This window comes from Lepidochelys olivacea, assembly GCF_965140295.1.
Source record: "Lepidochelys olivacea isolate rLepOli2 genome assembly, chromosome: 23".
In the NCBI taxonomy this organism is placed as follows: Eukaryota; Metazoa; Chordata; order Testudines; family Cheloniidae; genus Lepidochelys; species Lepidochelys olivacea.
This window is the reverse complement of record NC_140433.1, coordinates 6,219,961-6,238,813: the sequence shown is the minus strand read 5'-3', so window position 1 is coordinate 6,238,813 and position 18,853 is coordinate 6,219,961. Positions and strand designations below refer to the sequence as shown.

Sequence of the window (18,853 nt, the reverse complement as noted above, 5' to 3'; positions counted from 1 at the left end):
AGACTAACAAATTTATTTGAGCATAAGCTTTCATGAGCTACAGCTCACTTCATCGGATGCATCCGATGAAGTGAGCTGTAGCTCACGAAAGCTTATGCTCAAATAAATTTGTTAGTCTCTAAGGTGCCACAAGTCCTCCTGTTCTTTTTGCGAATACAGACTAACACGGCTGCTACTCTGAAACCTAACTTGTCTAAGTAATTTTTGATTTGTTCTTTCCCTATTTTAGACTCTGATCCAACCTCATTTTCACTGGCATTCACTATGTTATACGTTCAATCGCCACCAACCTTCTTGGTGAAAACTGGAACAAAGAAGTCATTAAGCACCTCTGCCGTTTCCACATTTTCTGTTATTGTCTTCCCCCCCTCATTGAGTAACGGGCCTACTCCGTCCTTGGCCTTCCTCTTGCTTCTGATGTATTTGTAGGGTGTTTTCTTGTTTCCTTTTATGTCTCTAGCTAGTTTGATCTCGTTTTGTGCCTTGGCTTTTCTAACATTGTCCCTACAGACTTGTGTTTTTGTTTTTATTCATCCTTTGTAATTTGACCGAGTTTCCACTTTTTGTAGGACTCTTTTTGAGTTTCAGATCATTGAAGATCTCCTAGTAAAGCCAGGGTGGTCTCTTATCATACTTCCTATTTTCCTACGCAAAGTGGGATAGTTTGATCTTGTAACCTTCATAACGTCCCTTTGAAAAACTGCCAGCTGTCTTCAATTGTTTTTCCCCTTAGACTTGCTTCCCATGGGATTTTACCTACCAACTCCCTGAGTTTGCTAAAGTCTGCCTTCTGGAAATCCATTGTCTTTATTGTGCTGTTCTCCCTGCTACCATTCCTTAGAATCACGAACTCTACCATTTCATGATCACTTTCACCCAAGTTGCCTTCCACTTTCAAATTCTCCACCCGTTCTTCCCTATTTGTCAAAACCAAATCTAGAACAGCCTCTAGAACCTTTATAATCAAATCTAGAACCTCCTCTAGAATAAAATCTAGAGCCCCCACTCTGTGTATGTGTGTGCACATCCCCCTACTCCATGTGTGTGTGCGTGCACATCCCCCGCCCGTGTGTATGCATACTGTGACAGGGTCTGGCCAGATGACTACAGGAAAGTAATAGAAGCCAGATATATTAGCCCCAGGCTAAGTAGGTCCCTTTCCCTGGGTAAGGCAACAGGGAAGTTTCCAGAACAATCAGCAACCTTCTGGAGACAATTAAGACAGGCTGATTAGAACACCTGCAGCCAATCAAGAAGCTGCTAGAATCAATTAAGGCAGGCTAATCAGGGCACCTGGGTTTTAAAAAGGAGCTCACTTCACTTTGTGCTGTGCGTGTGAGGAGCTGGGAGCAAGAGGCACTAGGAGCTGAGAGTGAGAAAGCGGACGGTTGGAGGACTGAGGAGTACAAGCATTATCAGACACCAGGAGGAAGGTCCTATGGTGAGGATACAGAAGGTGTTGGGAGGAGGCCATGGGGAAGTAGCCCAGGGAGTTGTAGCTGTCACACAGCTGTTCCAGGAGGCACTCGGGACAGCTGCATTCCACAGGGCCCTGGGCTGGAACCCGGAGTAAAGGGCGGGCCTGGGTTCCCCCCAAACCTCCCAACTCCTGGTCAGACACAGGAATCGTCGACCTAGACTGTGGGTTCAGAAAAACGGCCAAGCTGAGGGCTGCCGTGAAGCTCCAAGGCGAGCAAATCCGCCAATAAGCACAAGACCCACCAAGGTGTCGGAGGAACTTTGTCACAATACACACAGCTGCCTCGTGAGAAGCCAGTGCTGCTCCCTGCTCACGGGGTTGCCCCCTTAGCCCTTGCCCAGTGGAGCTGGATTCAAATCCCAGGGACACACTGTGGGGTCCTGACAGCTGCTCCCCAGGGACAAACCCAGCATGGGCCTCTGATTTCACAGTGTGACGCAGTGGAAGGAAATGGTGTCATCTGGTCGGGGCTGTGATGTAACGAGTCCAAAGCAGCATGCGAAATGATCTCCCGAAGCTGGGTGATTGGGCAACAAAATGGCGGCCGAAATTCAGTGTTAAGAAATGCAAAGGAATGCACATTGGAGAACATCATCCCAACTGTACCTACAAGATGACGGGGTCGCAATGAGAGATCTTGGAGTCACTGTGGATCGTTCTCTGAAACCACCTGCTCGAGGTGCTGCGGCAGTCAAAAAAGTGAACAGTGTTGGGAAAGGGATAGATAAGACAGTACATATCCTATTGCCTCTAGAGAAATCCATGTGCGCCCACTCCTGTACTATTGTGTGCAGTTCTGGTCACTCCATCTCCAAATGGGTGTATTGGAATTGGAAACGGCACAGAGAAGGGGATGGAACAGCTTCCGTATGAGGAGAGATTAAGGAGACTGGGACTTTTCTGCTTGGAAGACAGAGGACTAAGGGGGAATACCATAGACGTCTATAAAATCATGACTGGTGTGGAGAAAGTAAGGAAGGAAGTGTTGTTTACTCCTTCTCATAACACACAAACTAGGGGTCAGCCGATGAAATTAACAGGCAGCGGGTTTAAAATGGACACAAGGGAGTACTTGTCCACACAACGCACAGTCACCTTGTGGAACTTGCTGCCAGGGGATGTTGCGAAAGCCAAAACTATAACTGGGTTCAAACAAGAACTAGGTAAGTTTATGGAGGGTAGGTTTATCCATGGCTGTTAGCCAAGATGGGCAGAGACGCAACCCCATGCTCTGAGTGTCCCTAAACCTTTGACTACTAGAAGCTGGGACAGGGGATGGATCACTCAATAATTGCCCTGTTCTATTAATTCCCTGTAAAGAATCTGGCACTGGCCACTCTCAGAGACAAGATGCCGGGCCAGTAGGGCCATTGATCTGACCCAGTGTGGACAGTCTTATGTTGAGTTAAAAATAGGTATAGCTGGGAATACAACCCAAGAGTCCTGGCTCCCAACCCCCCAATCTCCGCACTAAGCTGGGCAGAGAACCCAGGGGTCCTAGCCTCCAGCCAGGCAGAGAACCCAGGAAACCTGGCTCCCAGGCTCTCAGCAGGACAGAGAACCCAGGAGTCCTGGCTCCCAGTCCCCCGCTCTCAGCGCTAAGGTGAACAGAGAACTGAGGAGTCCTGGCTCTCAGCCCCACCCCGCTCTCAGCTGGGTGGAGAACCCAGGAGTCCTGGCTCCCAGACCCCTGCTCTCAGCGCTAAGCCGGGAGGAGAAACAAGGAGTCCTGGATCCCAGTGCTAAGGTGGGCAGAGAACCCAGGAATCCTGGCTCCCAGCCCCCCACTCTCAGCAGTAATCTGGGCAGAGAACCCAGGAGTCCTAGCTCCCAGCCGGGCAGAAAACGCAGGAGTCCTGGCTGCCAGCCCCCCGCCCACTCCGCAGGGCGGAGAACCCAGGAGTCCTGGCTGCCAGCTCCCCCCCCCCCTTCCCCTTTGCAGAGGGGCGGCGGCTGGGGGCGGGCCGAGCCGAGCGGTGCATTGTGGAGCCGCCGGAGCGCAGCAGGGGGTTGGAGCCCGCAGCAGCCGGGACCGGGATCGGGACCGGGACCATGCGCCCCCAGAGCCGGGGCAGCCAGGGGCCCAGGTAGGCGGGAGCCGCAGTCAGCCCATGGGCCCCCGCCTCCGCTGCGGCCGGGAGTGAGCGCCCCGAGCCCGGCCCTCGCGCCCCCCGCCCGCTCCGCCGCCCCCCGGCCCGGTTCCGAGCGGCACCATGAGGTGAGAGCCAGGTCGTGCGCCCGGGGCGCTTTGTCCGCGGCCTGGGGGTCCCGGAGGGGGGGGCTGGGGGTCCCGGAGGGGGGGACGCGGCCCTGGCCGGAAGCGGAGCCCGGAGCCGCCAGATCGGCGGGGGGGGGTCCCCTGGGAATCACTCAGGTGCCTCCTTCCCCCGGCCTCTCTCCTGCACCCACCGTGGGGGGCGGGAGACGCCTCCCGTGGGGCCTCGAGCCCCCAGCGCTCCTGGCAGGGACTTGGCCCCCCTGCGCCCATCCCCGGGCCCCCCCGCCCAGTAGCTGAGAGCCCTGAGGTTGGCCCAAGGGGAGCATAGAACCCAGGCGTCCGGGACGGGGTGGGGTGGGTGTTGTGCTGCCAGCGTGTCTGGGGGGCGGGCAGCTGCGGGCCCCCCTCCCCGGATCGCTCCTGGGGCAGCCTCTGCCTGGTTCCCTGTGTCCCTCCCCCCCAGGAGACCTAGAGAGGTTTGAGCTGGATCCTGTGGGGCAGGGGCTGGCTTGTCTCTGATGTCACAGCCCGCTGTGGCGGGAGTGAATGACATCACCTGCTCAGGGCTGTGATGTCATGGGTAACGACTGGCAGAGCTGGGGATAGAACCCAGGAGTCCTGGCTCTCAGCCCCCCCTGCGTTCCAACCACTAGACCCCACTCCCCTCCCAGAACCAGGGACAGAACCCAGGAGTCCTGGCTCCCATCTTCCCCCACAACCTCCAGACCCTGCTCCCAGGAGTCCTGGCTCCCAGCACCCCCGCCACACACTAGACCCCACTCCCCTGCCTGCACTTGGAGTCTAGCCCTGCACCTCATTGTCCCCGTGAAGCTGGCTATGGATGCAGCCCCACCGCAGGTGGTTGGGACGGGGGGTGTGTGTGTGTGGAGGGGGCCACAGCTGCGTCTCCAGCTGCTGGAACTTACCCTACTCTGGCTAGGGCTGAGGGGGAGGAGAGATGAGGATCCTGCAACCCCTGTGCAGGGCAGCCCCCTCCCTGCCTTTGGAAACAGGCCCCCCCCAGTGCTCACAACTGTGCTTATGAGGGGGGGGGTCGTCCCAGGAAAGCCCCCCCCCCATTCCCGTGCTCCGCAGCTAAGCATGCCCCCAGCTGTCTGTGCCAAGGGGGGGGTTGGGGCTGCCTGGAGGGTGACCCTCACTCCTGCACCTGGGGGCTGGGCTCAGCTGTTAGTGCTAAACATTCCCAAGCCACTGGGGGGGGGACCCAGCATGGGTGGAGGGGGGGAGAAATGCTCCTGGTGCTTGAAATTCCTGCTCTGTTGGGCGGGAGGGGGTGGACCCGTTCCTGAGCTGCCCTTTGACCCCCAGGCCTGGGCTCCAGCAGCTGACGAGATTGAGGGTCCTGACCCCCATGAGATCAAAGGGCAGAGTCCCCAAGTCGGCGTAGAGCGATTTGGAACTGCGGGACAAACGGGGTGGGGGGCTGCGGGTTGGGGCACTGGCAGAGCTCGGTGGGGGGAGCCCAGGGCTGGGAGCGTCAGGAGTGAGGGGTGCTGGCAGAGTGGGGGGGAGCCCAGGGCTGGGCTGGCAGGGGGCTGCGAGTCGGGAGTGAGGGGCAGCAGGGGGAGAGCAGACTGGTATCTTCCCAGGTCTGGTGCTTCAGCTCTGTCCTGTGGTTTGGCCTGGGGCGGTGCAGGGGCCATGGGGCCGACCGTGGGGCCCGTCTGGCTTGGAGGGTGCCGGAGCCGCAGCGTCTGCATATTGCTAAAAAGCAGGAAATGGCCACAAGCACATCCTGGCTTTCCCTTCCCGTTTGTGTGTGTGGGGGGGTGTCCCGGTGGGGGGCTCTCCACAGGCCCCTGGCCTGGGGCTGGCCTATGGGTGAGGGGCCTGGAGGCAGCCTGGGCTGCTGACCCCTGAGCTAGAGCAAAAGGAGGGGTGATCTTGGGAGGGCCTGGGGCTGTGCCCCCCAGATGGGCCGAGCCCTGGCACTTCCCTGCCCCAGTGCACTGGGGCCCTGCTCATGAACGCCAGGGCCCGACCTCCACCCGGTGCATTCTGGGATCCTGGGCACTCCTGTCTCCGTGTGCTGGGAGCAGAGGCTGCTGGGAGCATGGGGTGGGGGGGTCGCATTGGTGCTGGGAGCAGCTGCAGTGGCCAGTGCTGGTTCCGGGGGGGGGCCTGGCCAGGCTGTCTGCTCCCACCTGGGCCACAGGTATCTGGCTGCTGCTTGGACCAGGCGCTGGGGTCCCTGGGCAACAGACTGTTGGGGGGGGGACCCCCTTGGCTGCTGTCTGGCCTGGGGCAGGAGATGCTGCCAGGAGGGTCTCGTGGGGTATTCGAAGGGTGAATGAGGGTCTCCCTTCCCCCACCCCACCCCTGGTGCCTGCGGACACACCCAGCCCTACTGCGGGGTTAGCGGGACCCCAGATGGGGGCTCTCCCCATGGTGCCCTCAGAGCAGGCACTGTGGGTGGGGGTGGGGAGGGTCTGTTACACCAGAGCAGCCTGATGCAGCTCTGGGGTCTGTCCAAGTGGGTCCCCTCTGTCCCCTGACCCCCATGGCCAGCCTGGGGAGAAACCCCCCTCCCCCAGGCACTGTACCACAGCGAGCAGGAAGTGACTCAGGGTCTCACCCAGGAAGTGGGTGGGGGCTGGGGAACAGGGACAGTCCCATGGGGGTGGGGGGCGGCTCCTGAACTCAGGCCCCAGCTTGACCAAAGCCGAAACCTCTGGACTCTGGGGGTGGTCGAAGCCAAAGACCCAGGCCTGCCTTCACCCCAAACCCACACAGATGCAGAGATGGGGCCTCCGGCCGACCCCACCCCACAGGGCTGGGCTAGCAGGGGCTGCAGGGTGGGAGCCCAGGAGCAGGGAAGGTTGCCCTGGGCCTGACTTCTGCACACTAGCACGCTCCTCCCCAGAGGCAGCTGCCTCTCCCTCCAGCTTTGGTGCCTCCTTGAAGGTCAGGCCAGGCCTGATCCCAGCCCCCCACCCCACCAGTGACCAGTTGCCTGTGGGGGGGCCAGGGGATGGGTTGGGGGCTGCAGGATCTCAGCCCTTCCTCTCCTTTGTTTTAGGGGTGGGTGGGTTCCTGACCCCCCACGAACAGGGTGATGGGGGTGGGGGGCTGTGCCTGTTTCCCACCCCCCCCTCCTCCTCCCCCCCACCCCATCTGAGACAAACAGGCTCTGGCCTTCAAACCTGCCCTTATATGGTCACAGATAGCCGCTCCCCCACCTCTTCCTGCTCCGGAGTCTGGCCCCCCCCAGGTGCTGCCTCCGGGGCTGGTGCCCCACCCCCTGGTGTCCTGGGGGGGGGGGGGCTGGGAGGAGCCTGTGGGAGGTTAGGCAGGGAAGCCTGGTGGTGGTGGTTGGGGAGTCAGGCAGGCAGGGAAGCACGAAGGGGGGGGGGGTGGGAATTGTCTGAGCCGGGTCCCTGGCCCACAGCCAGCGCTGCCTCAGTCCCTGGGCCGGCTGGTCGGGTGCTGCAGCTGGCTGGGACCCGCTGCCTGGTAGCCACTGCCACCACTCCCAGGGCAGCTGGACACCCCATAGGATCCTGCTGCAGATGGACCTTGTGTCCACACCCCCCCCCACCAGCGGCTGGGGTGGCGTTCTCCTCTTGGCATGGGGGAAACTGAGGCACAGAGGGGCAGGGACTAGCCCAAGGTCACGCAGCCAGTGGGGATAGAGCCCAGGAGTCCTGGCTGCCAACCCCTCCCCCTCCCATGCCCGCAGGACATTGGGAAAGAGCGGTGACTGGCGGAAGTGGCTCGTGGTCAGGGCCTGTTGGTCAATTGCCACCCGGCAGACAGCCTGCGAAGCGCTCCCTGATGGGCAGTGCCGGGTGCGGGGGGGGGCGGGTCTCAGGGAGCCCCTGGGGACCCAGCAGCTCTCAGGGTGCTGCTGGCTGGGGAGCTGCCAGGCTCCCAGTGTTGGGGTGTCACGGGCCGGGCAGGGAGGGCCTGGGGCACAGGGAGGAGTCAGCAGCCTGGGCTTGCCTGGCCTCCCCTCCCCCGCAGCAGCTGGGCCAGGCCTGGGGCTGCCGCGCCCTGTTTGGATTGTGGGAGCGGCAGCTGCTTCCGCTTGGCCCGCGGGTGCTGGGGAGGGGCTGGGAGCTGGCGACATGTGTCTGCCCCCCCCCCCAGCTGTCGGGCACCCTGGCGCTCGTTGTGGGAAGGGTGGGGGCAGATCTGGGCCCTCAGGGCGGCTGAGCTTCCCCTTGGCCTTCCTGTGGGAGACATGCCAAGATCCCAGGTGCCCCTGTCAGGCTCAGAGACCATGGGTGGGGGGGAGGTGCCCCAGCTCCTGGGGGCAGCGGGGGTGTTCAGGGGTCTCCAGTAGCAGTGACTCAGGGTGTGAATTGGTGTCACCCCCCCCACGCTGCCAGCGCCCCTCAATCCCGACCTGCAGCCTCCTGCAATCCCTGCCCTGCCCCCCACTCTGACGGCGCCCCTCAATCCCGACCTGCAGCCTCCTGCAATCCCTGCCCTGCCCCCCACTCTGACGGCGCCCCTCAATCCCGACCTGCAGCCTCGTGCAATCCCTGCCCTGCCCCCCACGCTGCCAGCGCCCCTCAATCCCGACCTGCAGCCTCGTGCAATCCCTGCCCTGCCCCCCACTCTGCTGGTGCCCCTCAATCCCGACCTGCAGCCTCGTGCAATCCCTGCCCTGCCCCCCATTCTGCTGGTGCCCCTCAATCCCGACCTGCAGCCTCCTGCAATCCCTGCCCTGCCCCCCACTCTGCCGGTGCCCCTCAATCCCGACCTGCAGCCTCGTGCAATCCCTGCCCTGCCCCCCACTCTGCCGGTGCCCCTCAATCCCGACCTGCAGCCTCGTGCAATCCCTGCCCTGCCCCCCACTCTGCTGGTGCCCCTCAATCCCGACCTGCAGCCTCGTGCAATCCCTGCCCTGCCCCCCATTCTGCTGGTGCCCCTCAATCCCGACCTGCAGCCTCCTGCAATCCCTGCCCTGCCCCCCACTCTGCTGGTGCCCCTCAATCCCGACCTGCAGCCTCGTGCAATCCCTGCCCTGCCCCCCACTCTGCTGGTGCCCCTCAATCCCGACCTGCAGCCTCGTGCAATCCCTGCCCTGCCCCCCACTCTGCTGGCGCCCCTCAATCCCGACCTGCAGCCTCGTGCAATCCCTGCCCTGCCCTCCCACTCTGCCGGCACCCCTCAATCCCGACCTGCAGCCCCCTGCAATCCCTGCCCTGCCACCGACTCTGCTGGTGCCCCTCAATCCTGACCTGCAGTCCCCTGCCAGCCTAGCCCTGCCCCCCCACTCTGCCAGCGCACCTCACTCCTGACCCGCAGCCCCCTGCCTGCCGAGCCCTGGCAGAGACGGGGCCATAGATGAGCCGGGGTAGGTGGGGCAGGCTGGAGCTGGCTGGGCAGGCCACAGGCAGGATGCTGGGTGCTCCCCCTCAGCTGCTCCCTGCGGCCCCTTCCCTGGCTGTTGGTGCCCCCCCTGCCAGCAGGGCCCATGTGCAGGGCGGCCGGCCTCGCGTGACTCGGTTCCTGTGCGGTGGCCTGTGCCTGGCATAATCTTCCTGCAGAGGAAACCCCCAGCCCCCGCCCTAGCGGCTGGTGTCTCCTGGAGGGTCAGCCAGTGCCCCATGGGGCTGGGGGCCTATGTGAGGCTCTTGCGGCCTGCTGGAGTGATACCAGCGATGGCAGGGGGCTCGGGGGAGGGGGGGGCACGCTCTGTGTATAGTGGGGGAGGCCCACGGCCCCAGGATGCACGTCCTGGGCGGACACCCTCGCTCGGTCCCCGGCGGGGCTGGGGCTGTGGGGCTGGGAGAATGGCTGAAGGTGGAGGTGCTGCTAGTTCCCCTGGGCGCTGCTGTGGGCCGGGGGCAGGGCAGCAATCTTGGGGGGGGGGGCTTCTGTGCCCAGGGGTGGGACGTTCCCTCCTCATTGGGCAGCCTGGCTTCGGGGCCAGGAGCTTTGAGGTTGCAACCCCAGGGATGGTCTCTCTGCTCCCTGCCCTCAGTCAGGAGGGACCTGGGCCTGCTTCTCTCTACCCCCCCAGGCAGTGTGTGTGTGTGTGGGGGAAGGGGTGTCACCTGGGGGGGGGCGCTTCTCCCCCTTGGGATCCCACCACTGGCACCTGTGCTGCCTTCAGCACCTCCCGTCCCCAGGACCCAGCAGCACAGGGACACCCAAACCAAACATCCCCTGGGCTGGGAGTGGGACCTGAAGCCCTACTTGGGGGGAGGGGGGGGCTGAACTACATCAGGGGGCTATTTTCCAGCCTCCCCAGAGAGGGGTCCCCCAGCTGGCTCCCACCCACACACTTTGGGGTTTGGGGGCTGTGAAGGTTCCTGGGATTTTGTGACTGATCCCACCAACTCTGAGCTGGGGGGGCAGAGCCGGGATGCTGGGGTTCTGGGGGGGGGGTCTAGGGGTTAATGTGGGGGGGGGGATGGGAGTCAGGACTCCTGGGTTCTGTGCCTGACTCTGCCATTCCATTCCCCTCCCTGTGCCTCAGTTTCCCCTGTACAGTGGGCTGATCCCTGTCCCCTGGGGTGCGGTGCCCCCCTGAGTGTCTGGGCCTGGAGTGCACTGGGGGTTCCCCTGGTGCTAAAGGGTGAGCTGCCGGCTGGGCTTGCGGGGGGCTCAGCTGGTTCACTTTGGCGCGGGGAGGGGCCTGCAGGAGCTCCTCCCTCCACATTCACCCCCTTCTCCTTCCGCAGCGAGACGGTCGTCTGCGCCACCCGTGCCACGGTGATGCTGTACGACGATGCCAACAAGAAGTGGGTGACGGCGGGGAGCGGCCCCCAGGTTGTCAGCTGGGTGCAGATCTACCACAACCCGGGCACCAACACCTTCCGCGTGGTGGGCCGTAAGATGCAGTCGGACCAGCAGGTGTGGGGGCTGGGCGGGGAGGGGGGCCCTGGGACCAGCCAGGCATCAGGGGCTCAGGCTGCGCCCCAGGAGAGGGGCTGTCGGAAAAGGTGGCCCCAGGGCCCTGCACCCCCTGTGATCTGCCCTTGTGGGAGTCCTGGCTGGGGGGGACGGGGACTGGATCCCCCTTGGGTGAGGCAAAGCTGGGCATTGTGGGGCTGGCTCTCCTGGCCAGTGTTCCAGTCGTCCTGCCCCGGTTCTCCCCAAGTGCCCTGTCCCCAGAGTTTGCAGCTTGTCCTGTCCCCTAGGCTGCCTCCCCCTCAGGAAATGTGTGCTGGGCCCTGACCTGTGGGTTTGGGGCTCATTCTGGGAGCCCCCCTGCAGAGCTGAGGACTGGGTGGCCCAGGAGCTGGGCGGGGGGACGGGGGACCTTCTGCAACCCCCTGCTATGGGAATTGTAGGCTTCCCTCTGGTGCCGGAGGGCACTGCCAGCCCCTCGTGCTGTGCTTGGCAGAGCCGGTGCCAGGGCTGATGGTCTGGGCAGGGGCAGGCCAAATCATCCTACCCTTGATGCTCTCCCCCGCCCCCCCAAACTCAGGTGAGAAGCCAGGGGTCCTGCCCCCCCATACCCCCCCTCCAGAGCTGGGGTTGGAAGAACCCGGGGGGGTCCTGGCCCCAGCCCCTCCTGCCCTCTGAACAGGGACATCCCCATACCCAGGCCAGTCCCTGGGTGGCAGCTGCTCTTGTTTGTGTCTCACCTCCCCCCCGACACCCCCCCCCCCGTGGCCTTGGTATGGTCCTTGGGGGGGCTGGGATCCCATGGGCCCCCTGCTGACCCGGCTCTCTACCCCCCCCCCCCCAGGTGGTCATTAACTGTGCAGTAATGAAGGGGATGAAGTACAACCAGGCCACACCCAACTTCCACCAGTGGCGTGATGCCCGCCAGGTCTGGGGTCTCAACTTCAGCACCAAGGAGGACGCCAACCAGTTTGCCAGTGGGATGCTGCTCGCCCTGGACCAGCTGGAGGCGGGTGAGCGGTGCCCGGCCCTGCCCCCATCGCCCAGGGGGTTGGGCACAGCTTGGGTGGGGGCTCAGGCTGGAGATGTGGGGGCCTGGTCCCACCGCAGTGCCAGGGTTTGGGGGGCTGGAGGGCGGGTCGCCCTGTTGGAACTGTGGCCGGGGGTGGGGAGCCAGCGCTCGGATCTCTGTGGGGGAAGCTGCGGGGTGGAACCTGTTGCTGACCCCCACCCCCATTGTGTGTCCCGGTGCAGGCTTGGCTCCGTCTGGGCCACCCCAGAACGGCCCCTCCCCAGATGAGATGGAGCAACAGAAAAGGTATGGTGTCTCTCTCTTGCCCCCCCCCACCTGCGCCTTCCCACCAGGTCCCCCACCCCCTTCCCAGACCTCTGGTGGGCTTGGTGGGGTGGGCAGTTGCAGGGGCCGTTACCAGGAAGGGTCTCTCAGGCTTGGGGGGCAAAGGGGAGTCAGGGTGGTGGTCGGGGGTACAAGGCACCTTCCCCCATCCCATCCTGGGCCCCTCGGTGAGGGCTGCCCAGTCGCTGACGCCCGTGCCCCAGGTGATTACTGAAGTGACCTCTCCCCCCTCCCCCTCCACCCCCGGCTAAGCCCCCGAGCGGCTGGAGCGGGCGCTGCCGGCTCAGCCCCTAATCGGCTTGCGGCTGGCGGGGCGAGCGGCTGCCCAGCATGTGTGGGTTCGTGGTGTCAGGGATCCTGGACCCGGGGTCCCCCCAGGCCTCGCCACGCACGTGAGTGACTGGGGGGAGGGGGGAGATGCCCTGGGGGGGGTCCCTGGGTATTTGTGTCCCCCCCCCCTTCCAGTTCTCACCCCTCTTTGTCTCCCAGGCAGGAGCAGGAGCGCCGGGTGGCCAGTGCAGGTGGGTAATGCAGGGGGGGCAGGCGGTGGGGAGTCGGGGGGCAGGTGGCCCAGCTCCGGCACTGGGAGTCGGGATTGGTCTGTCGCACACGATCGGCCCCCTTCCCCCCCCCCAGCCATATCTCTAGCCCCACAGGACTGCGCCCGTGGGAGCGTGGGGGGTGTCTCCCCACCTCTGCCTCAGCCCAGCAGGGTTGCTGCAAGTGGTGGTGTTGGCGGGAGGGGGGTGCCTCAGGGATTTCAACAATTCACGTAGTGGGATTAGTTCTGGGTGCTGGGGGAGGGGGGGGTCGCGTGGGGCCCCCAGTCCCCAGGGTGGTCTTGCCTGGCTAAGAGGGTCCCAGTGGCATCTGCTTAGACCTCTTCTCCTCCCCCCCCGCCCCCCCCTCCCGGTGCTCCAGCTCCCTCTAACCCCCCTTGGTCTTGTGTGGCAGGAGCTCCAGTGACCCCTTCGGGGGGAGGCCCCCCGCCGCCCCCAGGGCCGCCACCCCCGCCAGGGCCGCCTCCACCACCCGGCCTGCCCGCCACTGCTGGGGGGCCACCCCCTGCGACTGGGGGGCCACCTCCCGCCCCTCCTCTGCCTGCTGCACAGGGCCCGGGGGCGGGAGGCGGGGGGGCCTCCGGCCTGGCAGCTGCCATCGCAAGCGCAAAACTCAGGAAAATCGCCAAGGTGGGTGGGGAGGAGCAGGATTGGGGCGGGGGGGAGTGGGGTGGGGGCGGAGTTGGGGGGAGGAGGGGGGGTTGGAAGAAGGTAGGGGTCGGGCGGCCCCAGCCCAGGCTGGGTCTGGCGCTGGAGGTGGGTTGGCCTGTTGCGGGGCGGGGGTCCCTGCGGAAGGGGGGCCCAAGGCATCGAGCAGGGCTAGAACCGGGGAGTGTGTGTGTGTGTCTGTGGGCTAGTGAGGGAGGGATTGCGGTGCTGGGCCTGGTAATGACTCTGCTCCCTGTCCCCCAGCAGCAGGAGGATGGCGCTGGGCCGGCGGGGGGCAGCCCCAGCCCCGGGACGGCCCCAAAGAACGAGGCCAGCCGCGGCGGGGGGGGCGGGGGCCTGATGGAGGAGATGAGCGCCATGCTGGCCAGACGGTGAGGGGCGGCAGGGTGTGTGTGTGCTGGGTCTCCATGTTGGGGGGGGCGGGGGGGGGGGATCTGTGTTGTGGGGCTGGGATGGTGGTGGTGGGGGACGGGGCTGTGCTCTGGGAGGCTGGGGGCTCTGTGCCGGGGGGTAGGAGGTGCTGCCCTGTGGGTGTGGGGCTGGGGCATGGGGGGAGATCCCAGACGTGTCCCCAGTGCTGACTCGGCCCTGCCAGAGGGTCGGGGGCTTGCCCGAGAGGGATCTGTGCCTCCGGGGCGGGGGTGGCGGCTCTCGGGGCGGGGCAGGCCTGGGTGGGCGCTAACCCCACTCTCCCTGTCGCCCCCCGCAGGCGGAAAGCCACGCTGCCGGGCGAGAAGCCTGGGCCGAAGAAAGATGAGGACATTTCCAGCGTGAGTGTCCTGCCCCCTCTCCGTCCGGCAGCCTGTTCCTGGGGAGGGGGCAGGTGGGCTGGGGCCTGGCCAGGCTTGGCGGGGTCTGTGCTGAGTCCTGGATCTGCCCAGCAGTGCAGGAGGGAGCTGGCCCCACTTCTTGGGGGGGAAGGAGATTCCCCTGGGGCTCCTTGGGGGGAGAAAGGGGAGCTTGCCCAGGGCCACAAGACCCACTGACACCCCCCCCCCTTCGTTCTGCCCCCAGCAGCAAGACACCGCCGAACCCTCAGGTACTAGGACCTCGAGCCTGCAGAGCGGTGAGTGTGGGGGGGCCCCCGCCAGCCCCAGAGACCCCTGTCTCCCAGCATGCCCAGGGGGAGGACAGGTGGAGCAGGGCATGCTGGAAGCGGACTGAAGGGGGGGCAGGGGAGCAGGGGACAGGCAGCCCTTCACCTGGGCATTGTGCTGCCTGGCACTGGCTGCGGGGGGGGGAGGCCCACGGATGGGGGTGGTTCACACCTTGGACTCTCTGCTGGGGTGGGGGGGGCTGTGTGTCTGAGGGCCCCCCCCTCCAAATTCCTCTTCCCATGGACCTCCCCAGTGAAAGCGCCAGGCACCCATTTCTCCCCTCTCTTGGCAGACTTGGTGCGGAGGCCCTGGGAGAAGAACAGCTCCACCCTGCCCAGGTGGGTGCTGCCCGGCTGGGCCATGGGGAGGGTGGGGGTCCAGGCGGCTGGAGCCAGGAGGGGCCGGGCTGGGCCGGGGGTCTGTCTGCCTCTCTCTTCCCCCCAGGCATAGTGAGACCCAGGAGAGCAGAGAATCCCCCAGTCCCGCCCGGAGTAGCACCAGCCTCTCGGGGTAGTGCCCGGGCGTGGGTTGGGGGACCGAAGCCATGGGGCAGATATGGGGCAGACTGAGCAGTGCGGGGGGCACTAGGCCTTGCTCCAAGGGAGGAGGAGGTGGGTATCCTGGACACAGGGGCTGGTGGAGCAGGTGGGCCCCTGGAGGGAAGTGTGTGTGTGTGGGGGGGGGGGTGGATGGGGACACCATGGCCAGGGGCTTTCCGGCTGGGCAGTGGTGCCAGGGCCCAGAGCTGGGCATGGGGCTGGCTGGGGGGCGGCGCATGCGCTGCTGGGGGCAGGGGCGATGCAGAGCCCAAGGCGCAGGGCTGGGTAGGGCTGCGGCTCCCTGGAACCGTACCCGCTGGGCAGCAAACAGAGCCACACCGCCTGGCTTGGCCTCCCCTGATCCTTCTGAATATCTCCTCGCCCTGCTGCGCCCTTAGCCACGGCGTGATACCTCAGGCCTACCGTGAATATCCCCCCACCCCAATTGCACGTGGGGAAACTGAGGCACCAGGCTTGGGAGGGACTTGCCAAAGAGCACAGTAGCACAGGTGGGGAAAGAGCCCAGGAATCCTGATGCCCCTCCTGTAAGTGGGCTGCCTGTTAACTCTGGAACCTAACGCTGTCTGTGTGTCACCCCAAGCTGTGGAGCCCCCTCAGTGGCAAGGCTCTCAGACAGGGGTGGGATCCCTGCCAAAGAGGGACATAGAGCCTCGTGGAGCTTCTCACCCCTAACCCCTGCTCCGTTCTCCCTCCTCCCCCCCCCCCCCGCCCAGGATGAAATCAGCTGCCCCCAGCAGCACAGAGCCCCCGGCCAGCACAGATGAGTCCGGCCTGGAGCGGATCAAACAGGTACCAGGGTGGGGGAGGAGCCAGGAAACCCAGCCCTGGGGTGACATGGGGTTCGTTCCTAACCCTGGGACTCTGCTCGGTGACTGGAGCAGGACCCCATGACCCTGAGCATGGAGGTGGGGGTCTGGATTGGGCTGTTGCTGGGGGGAGGGGTGTAGGGGTGGTGGTGCTGGAGGTGGAGTTTGCATGGGGGGGCAGTGGGGGGGGGGGCTGTGCAAGTGCCCGGTGTTGGGGGGGAGGCATGCTGGGGGCTGTTGCAAGACTGTATGTGGGGAGGCATGGGGGGACACTGGGGGGAAGAGAGGGTGCCAGGGGGCAGGAGTGGCTGTGCACAGGGGATGGTGCGGGGGGGGGGGGGTGTTCCAGGGGGGAGGGGTGCCAGAGGAGGGGGCAGGGCTGTGCGTAGGAGGGGGTGCTGGGGAGGTTCTGGGGGTGGGGCTGCATGTGAGGGGGTGCCAGGGGAGAGGGGCAGGGCTGCACGCAGGGGTGGTGGTGGGGGAAGGGTTGTACACGAGGGGGTGCAGGGTGGGCCGCGCCCCCTAACGCTGCGCCCTCACCCAGGAGCTGCTGGAGGAGCTGCGCCGGGAGCTGCAGAAGCTGAAGGAGGAGATCATCGAGGGTGAGCCACCTGTAGGGGTCGCTGGGCTCGGTTCCTGCCTGCTTGGTGCGGGGGGCCCGTGGCATGAGGGATCCAGGGGGAGGGGGGTGTTCTCTGTGCGCGGCCCCAGTCCCCTGCAGATGCCCCAGCTCCTGAGCAAGGGCTGCTTCAGCTTGGAGCCCCCTGGCTGCTTCCTGGTGGCCGTGGGGCCGCCTGGCCTGGCATGTCTTCCCCTCTCCCCCCCATCTGGCTCCTGGACACTTACCACCCCCCCCCCCCTTCTCTCTCTGCAGCATTCGTCCTGGAACTGAGGAAGCGGGGCTCGCCCTAGCCCCCCATCCCACCCGGCCGGCGGTCCCAGGGCTGCCGAGGCTCCTGTGCCACCCACGGGTTTATCGTCTTTGACACGCGCCCCGCCCCCTCACACTTGAAGCCCCTCCCCCATGCACCCCCTCCTCCGGCCGATGGTTACCGGGGCGCCAGCCCCACTGTGCAATTCCAGGGGGTGGTCCAAATTCCTGGAGATTCCCCCCCCCCATCCCTCTGGGGCTGCCCCGGAGCTCCCAGGCTGTGCCTTACCCCTGGGGCAGGAGCAGAGCAATAGCACCCCCTGCAGGCTGCTGCCTACCAAAGGGCCCCTCCCCCCCAGACAGCAGGGCTTGGGGGGTCTCTGGGAGGAGTCGGCGTCGTTCCTGCCCCCCAGGAGCAGCGCAGAGCTGCCTCCCCCTGGGGGCCTGGCATGATGGAGAGATTCCCTGAAACACCCCTGCCCTGCCAGGAATTGGAGGGCCGGGGATCCCCCCCCCAGTCCCGCCCTGTGCCCACTCACTGCTTCCTGGCCCCCAGCTCTGCTGGGTTCAGCTTATTTTATATTTTTTTACACGGGGGGGGGGAGGGGGAGTTTTTTTATCTTGGGGGTGGGGGCCCCCAGCTGGGCAGTGACAGGAACTGTCCTGAGGGGGGGTTGATCCTTTACCCCTGGCTGGGGAGGGGCAGACTCTCCACTCTTTTCTATGCGGCTGTTAATGTTCACTTTATTTTTTTGGGTTGTTGGTTTTTTACTGATTTCTGGGGCATTTGTGCCCAGTACCAGGGAGAGATGCTTTTCCCCTCCCCTGCGCCGTGCCGCCTGGCACCGGGCCCCCCCGCCTGGCACCGGGCACGGACCCTTGGTACCCAGTTCTGGAATAAACCTTTCCTTTTTGTAAGTTACACTCCTCCCTCTGTCTCATTGTGGGGCAGGACGCCTGGGTTCTATCCCTGGCTTGGGGAGGGGAGTGGGGGCTGGGGGTTAGAGTGGGGTGTGGGAAGGGGGTTCAGGGGTCACAGCAGGGCCACTAGGCTCTACTCAAAGATAGTTTGTGCCTTTGGGAGGGTGTGGGGTGGCTGCATCAAACCCTCCCTCCCAGCCTGTGCCGAGGGGGGACAGAGGGGCTGCTGGAGTCCAGCGTCGTTGCCTGAGCGCCACCCCAATTATCCCCCAACGAGCGCCTCATCAGCCAGGGCTGGGCCTGGGCCCGGGCCCCCCATACGCCCCTCAGCATCCTCTGCCTGCTGTACCCATCCCCCCGGGCTGGCAGCAGGGCCAAGCGGGGCACCTGGGCCCTCCTAGAGCTGCCCGTGCCAGATGCCTGCCTCGGAGCCCCACTCACCCTGGCAGGGTGAGAGGAGGGGGGCAGCGGGGGTTGGGGGGGTGCACCTGGGGCGTTGCTGCTGCCTCCAGCCAGGCTGGGGTGCATGGGGCGGGGAGGCCACAAAGGCTGGGACTAGAATAAATTCCAGGTGCCCTGAGGGGAGTGGGGAGGGGGGGGTCAGGGCAGCCCCAGGAGGCTGCGGGGTTGTAACGGCCATAAAGGGGATCCCCGCTCTGCCTGGAACCACCCCCAGCACCAACAGGGGCGGGAGGTGGGGGGGCCCCACTACAACCCAGCTGTGGCCCGGGCAAAGGCCTGGGGAGGGGTCCTGCCCCCCAACACCCTCCGCCTCGGAGCCAGGGGAAGCCAGGTGCCTTGTCACCGCATGGCCTTCTCATTAAGCACTAGGAAGGGTGGGACTGGGGTTGGGGGGGTGGGAGCAGGGAGCGGGCTGGCCTGGCTCCAGGTGGGGGTGGTGGGGTGTAGGGCTTTGCCAGGGACACAAGCTGGGCTGTTGCTGGAGTCGTGTCCCCCCCACCCCCCGAACCTGGCCACCTGCAGGCAGACTCAGGCCTGGACCAACTTGGTGGGGGGGTGGGGGAATCCATCTCCCTCAAGGGCTGGGGTGGGTGGAACAGGGCGCAGGGCCCTGACTGGGGTCCAGCACCTCCTGCTGCCCAGGAGCTGCCATTGCTGGGCAAATTGCAGGGGTGATGCCATTTTCGTGCCTGCCCTCACCAGGTGCCAGCTGGCAGAGACACACAGCCCAGCCCTCGCCAACCTCTCCCTGCCTGGCCAGGCCTGTCCCACCCCCTGCCAACCTCTCCCTGCTTGGCCCCAGCCAGGCCCACACCCAGCCACCTGAACTCTGCCCCCTGGCCAGGCCTGCCCCAGCCAGCACCCCCTCCCCACACAGTTGTGGGGTGTGACTAAGTGGGACTGTTCTTAATGTTTCCTCTGAATAGTGTGGGTGTGCCTCAGTTTCCCTTATGCAGTTCTTAAGTGTCTAGGTGGTGGGGTAAGGGTGTATGATCGTTGCAGAGCCCTAGAGGGCAGGTGTGTG

General features: G+C 64.9%; 1 protein-coding gene across 4 annotated transcripts; it reads left to right on the top strand.

Annotated features, from left to right (window-relative positions):
* The first annotated feature begins 3,423 nt into the window (after nt 1-3,423).
* On the top strand, nt 3,424-17,368 carry VASP (vasodilator stimulated phosphoprotein). Of its 4 annotated transcripts, none has more exons than XM_084612364.1 (13): nt 3,424-3,567; nt 10,358-10,529; nt 11,371-11,539; nt 11,781-11,844; nt 12,373-12,404; nt 12,838-13,073; nt 13,359-13,483; nt 13,822-13,882; nt 14,127-14,178; nt 14,502-14,547; nt 15,483-15,558; nt 16,120-16,177; nt 16,450-17,368. In XM_084612364.1, exons 1-13 carry the CDS (start codon nt 3,533-3,535, stop codon nt 16,485-16,487), a joined length of 1,164 nt encoding a protein of 387 aa, XP_084468490.1. In that variant the 5' UTR covers nt 3,424-3,532; the 3' UTR covers nt 16,488-17,368. The 4 variants fall into 4 exon arrangements, with proteins under 4 accessions (XP_084468490.1, XP_084468491.1, XP_084468489.1 ...); XM_084612365.1 differs by having other exon boundaries at nt 13,356-13,483; nt 14,130-14,178; XM_084612363.1 differs by having other exon boundaries at nt 13,356-13,483.
* Nucleotides 17,369-18,853: the final 1,485 nt, after the last annotated feature.

Bases quoted from the DNA above. Each gene is read 5' to 3' on its own strand.
- VASP (XM_084612363.1), top strand. From the start codon at position 3,533: ATGCGCCCCCAGAGCCGGGGCAGCCAGGGGCCCAG. The intron at 12,405-12,837 runs GTGGGTAATGCA...CTTGTGTGGCAG, and splicing joins GCGCCGGGTGGCCAGTGCAG to GAGCTCCAGTGACCCCTTCG. The intron at 16,178-16,449 runs GTGAGCCACCTG...CTCTCTCTGCAG, and splicing joins GAAGGAGGAGATCATCGAGG to CATTCGTCCTGGAACTGAGG.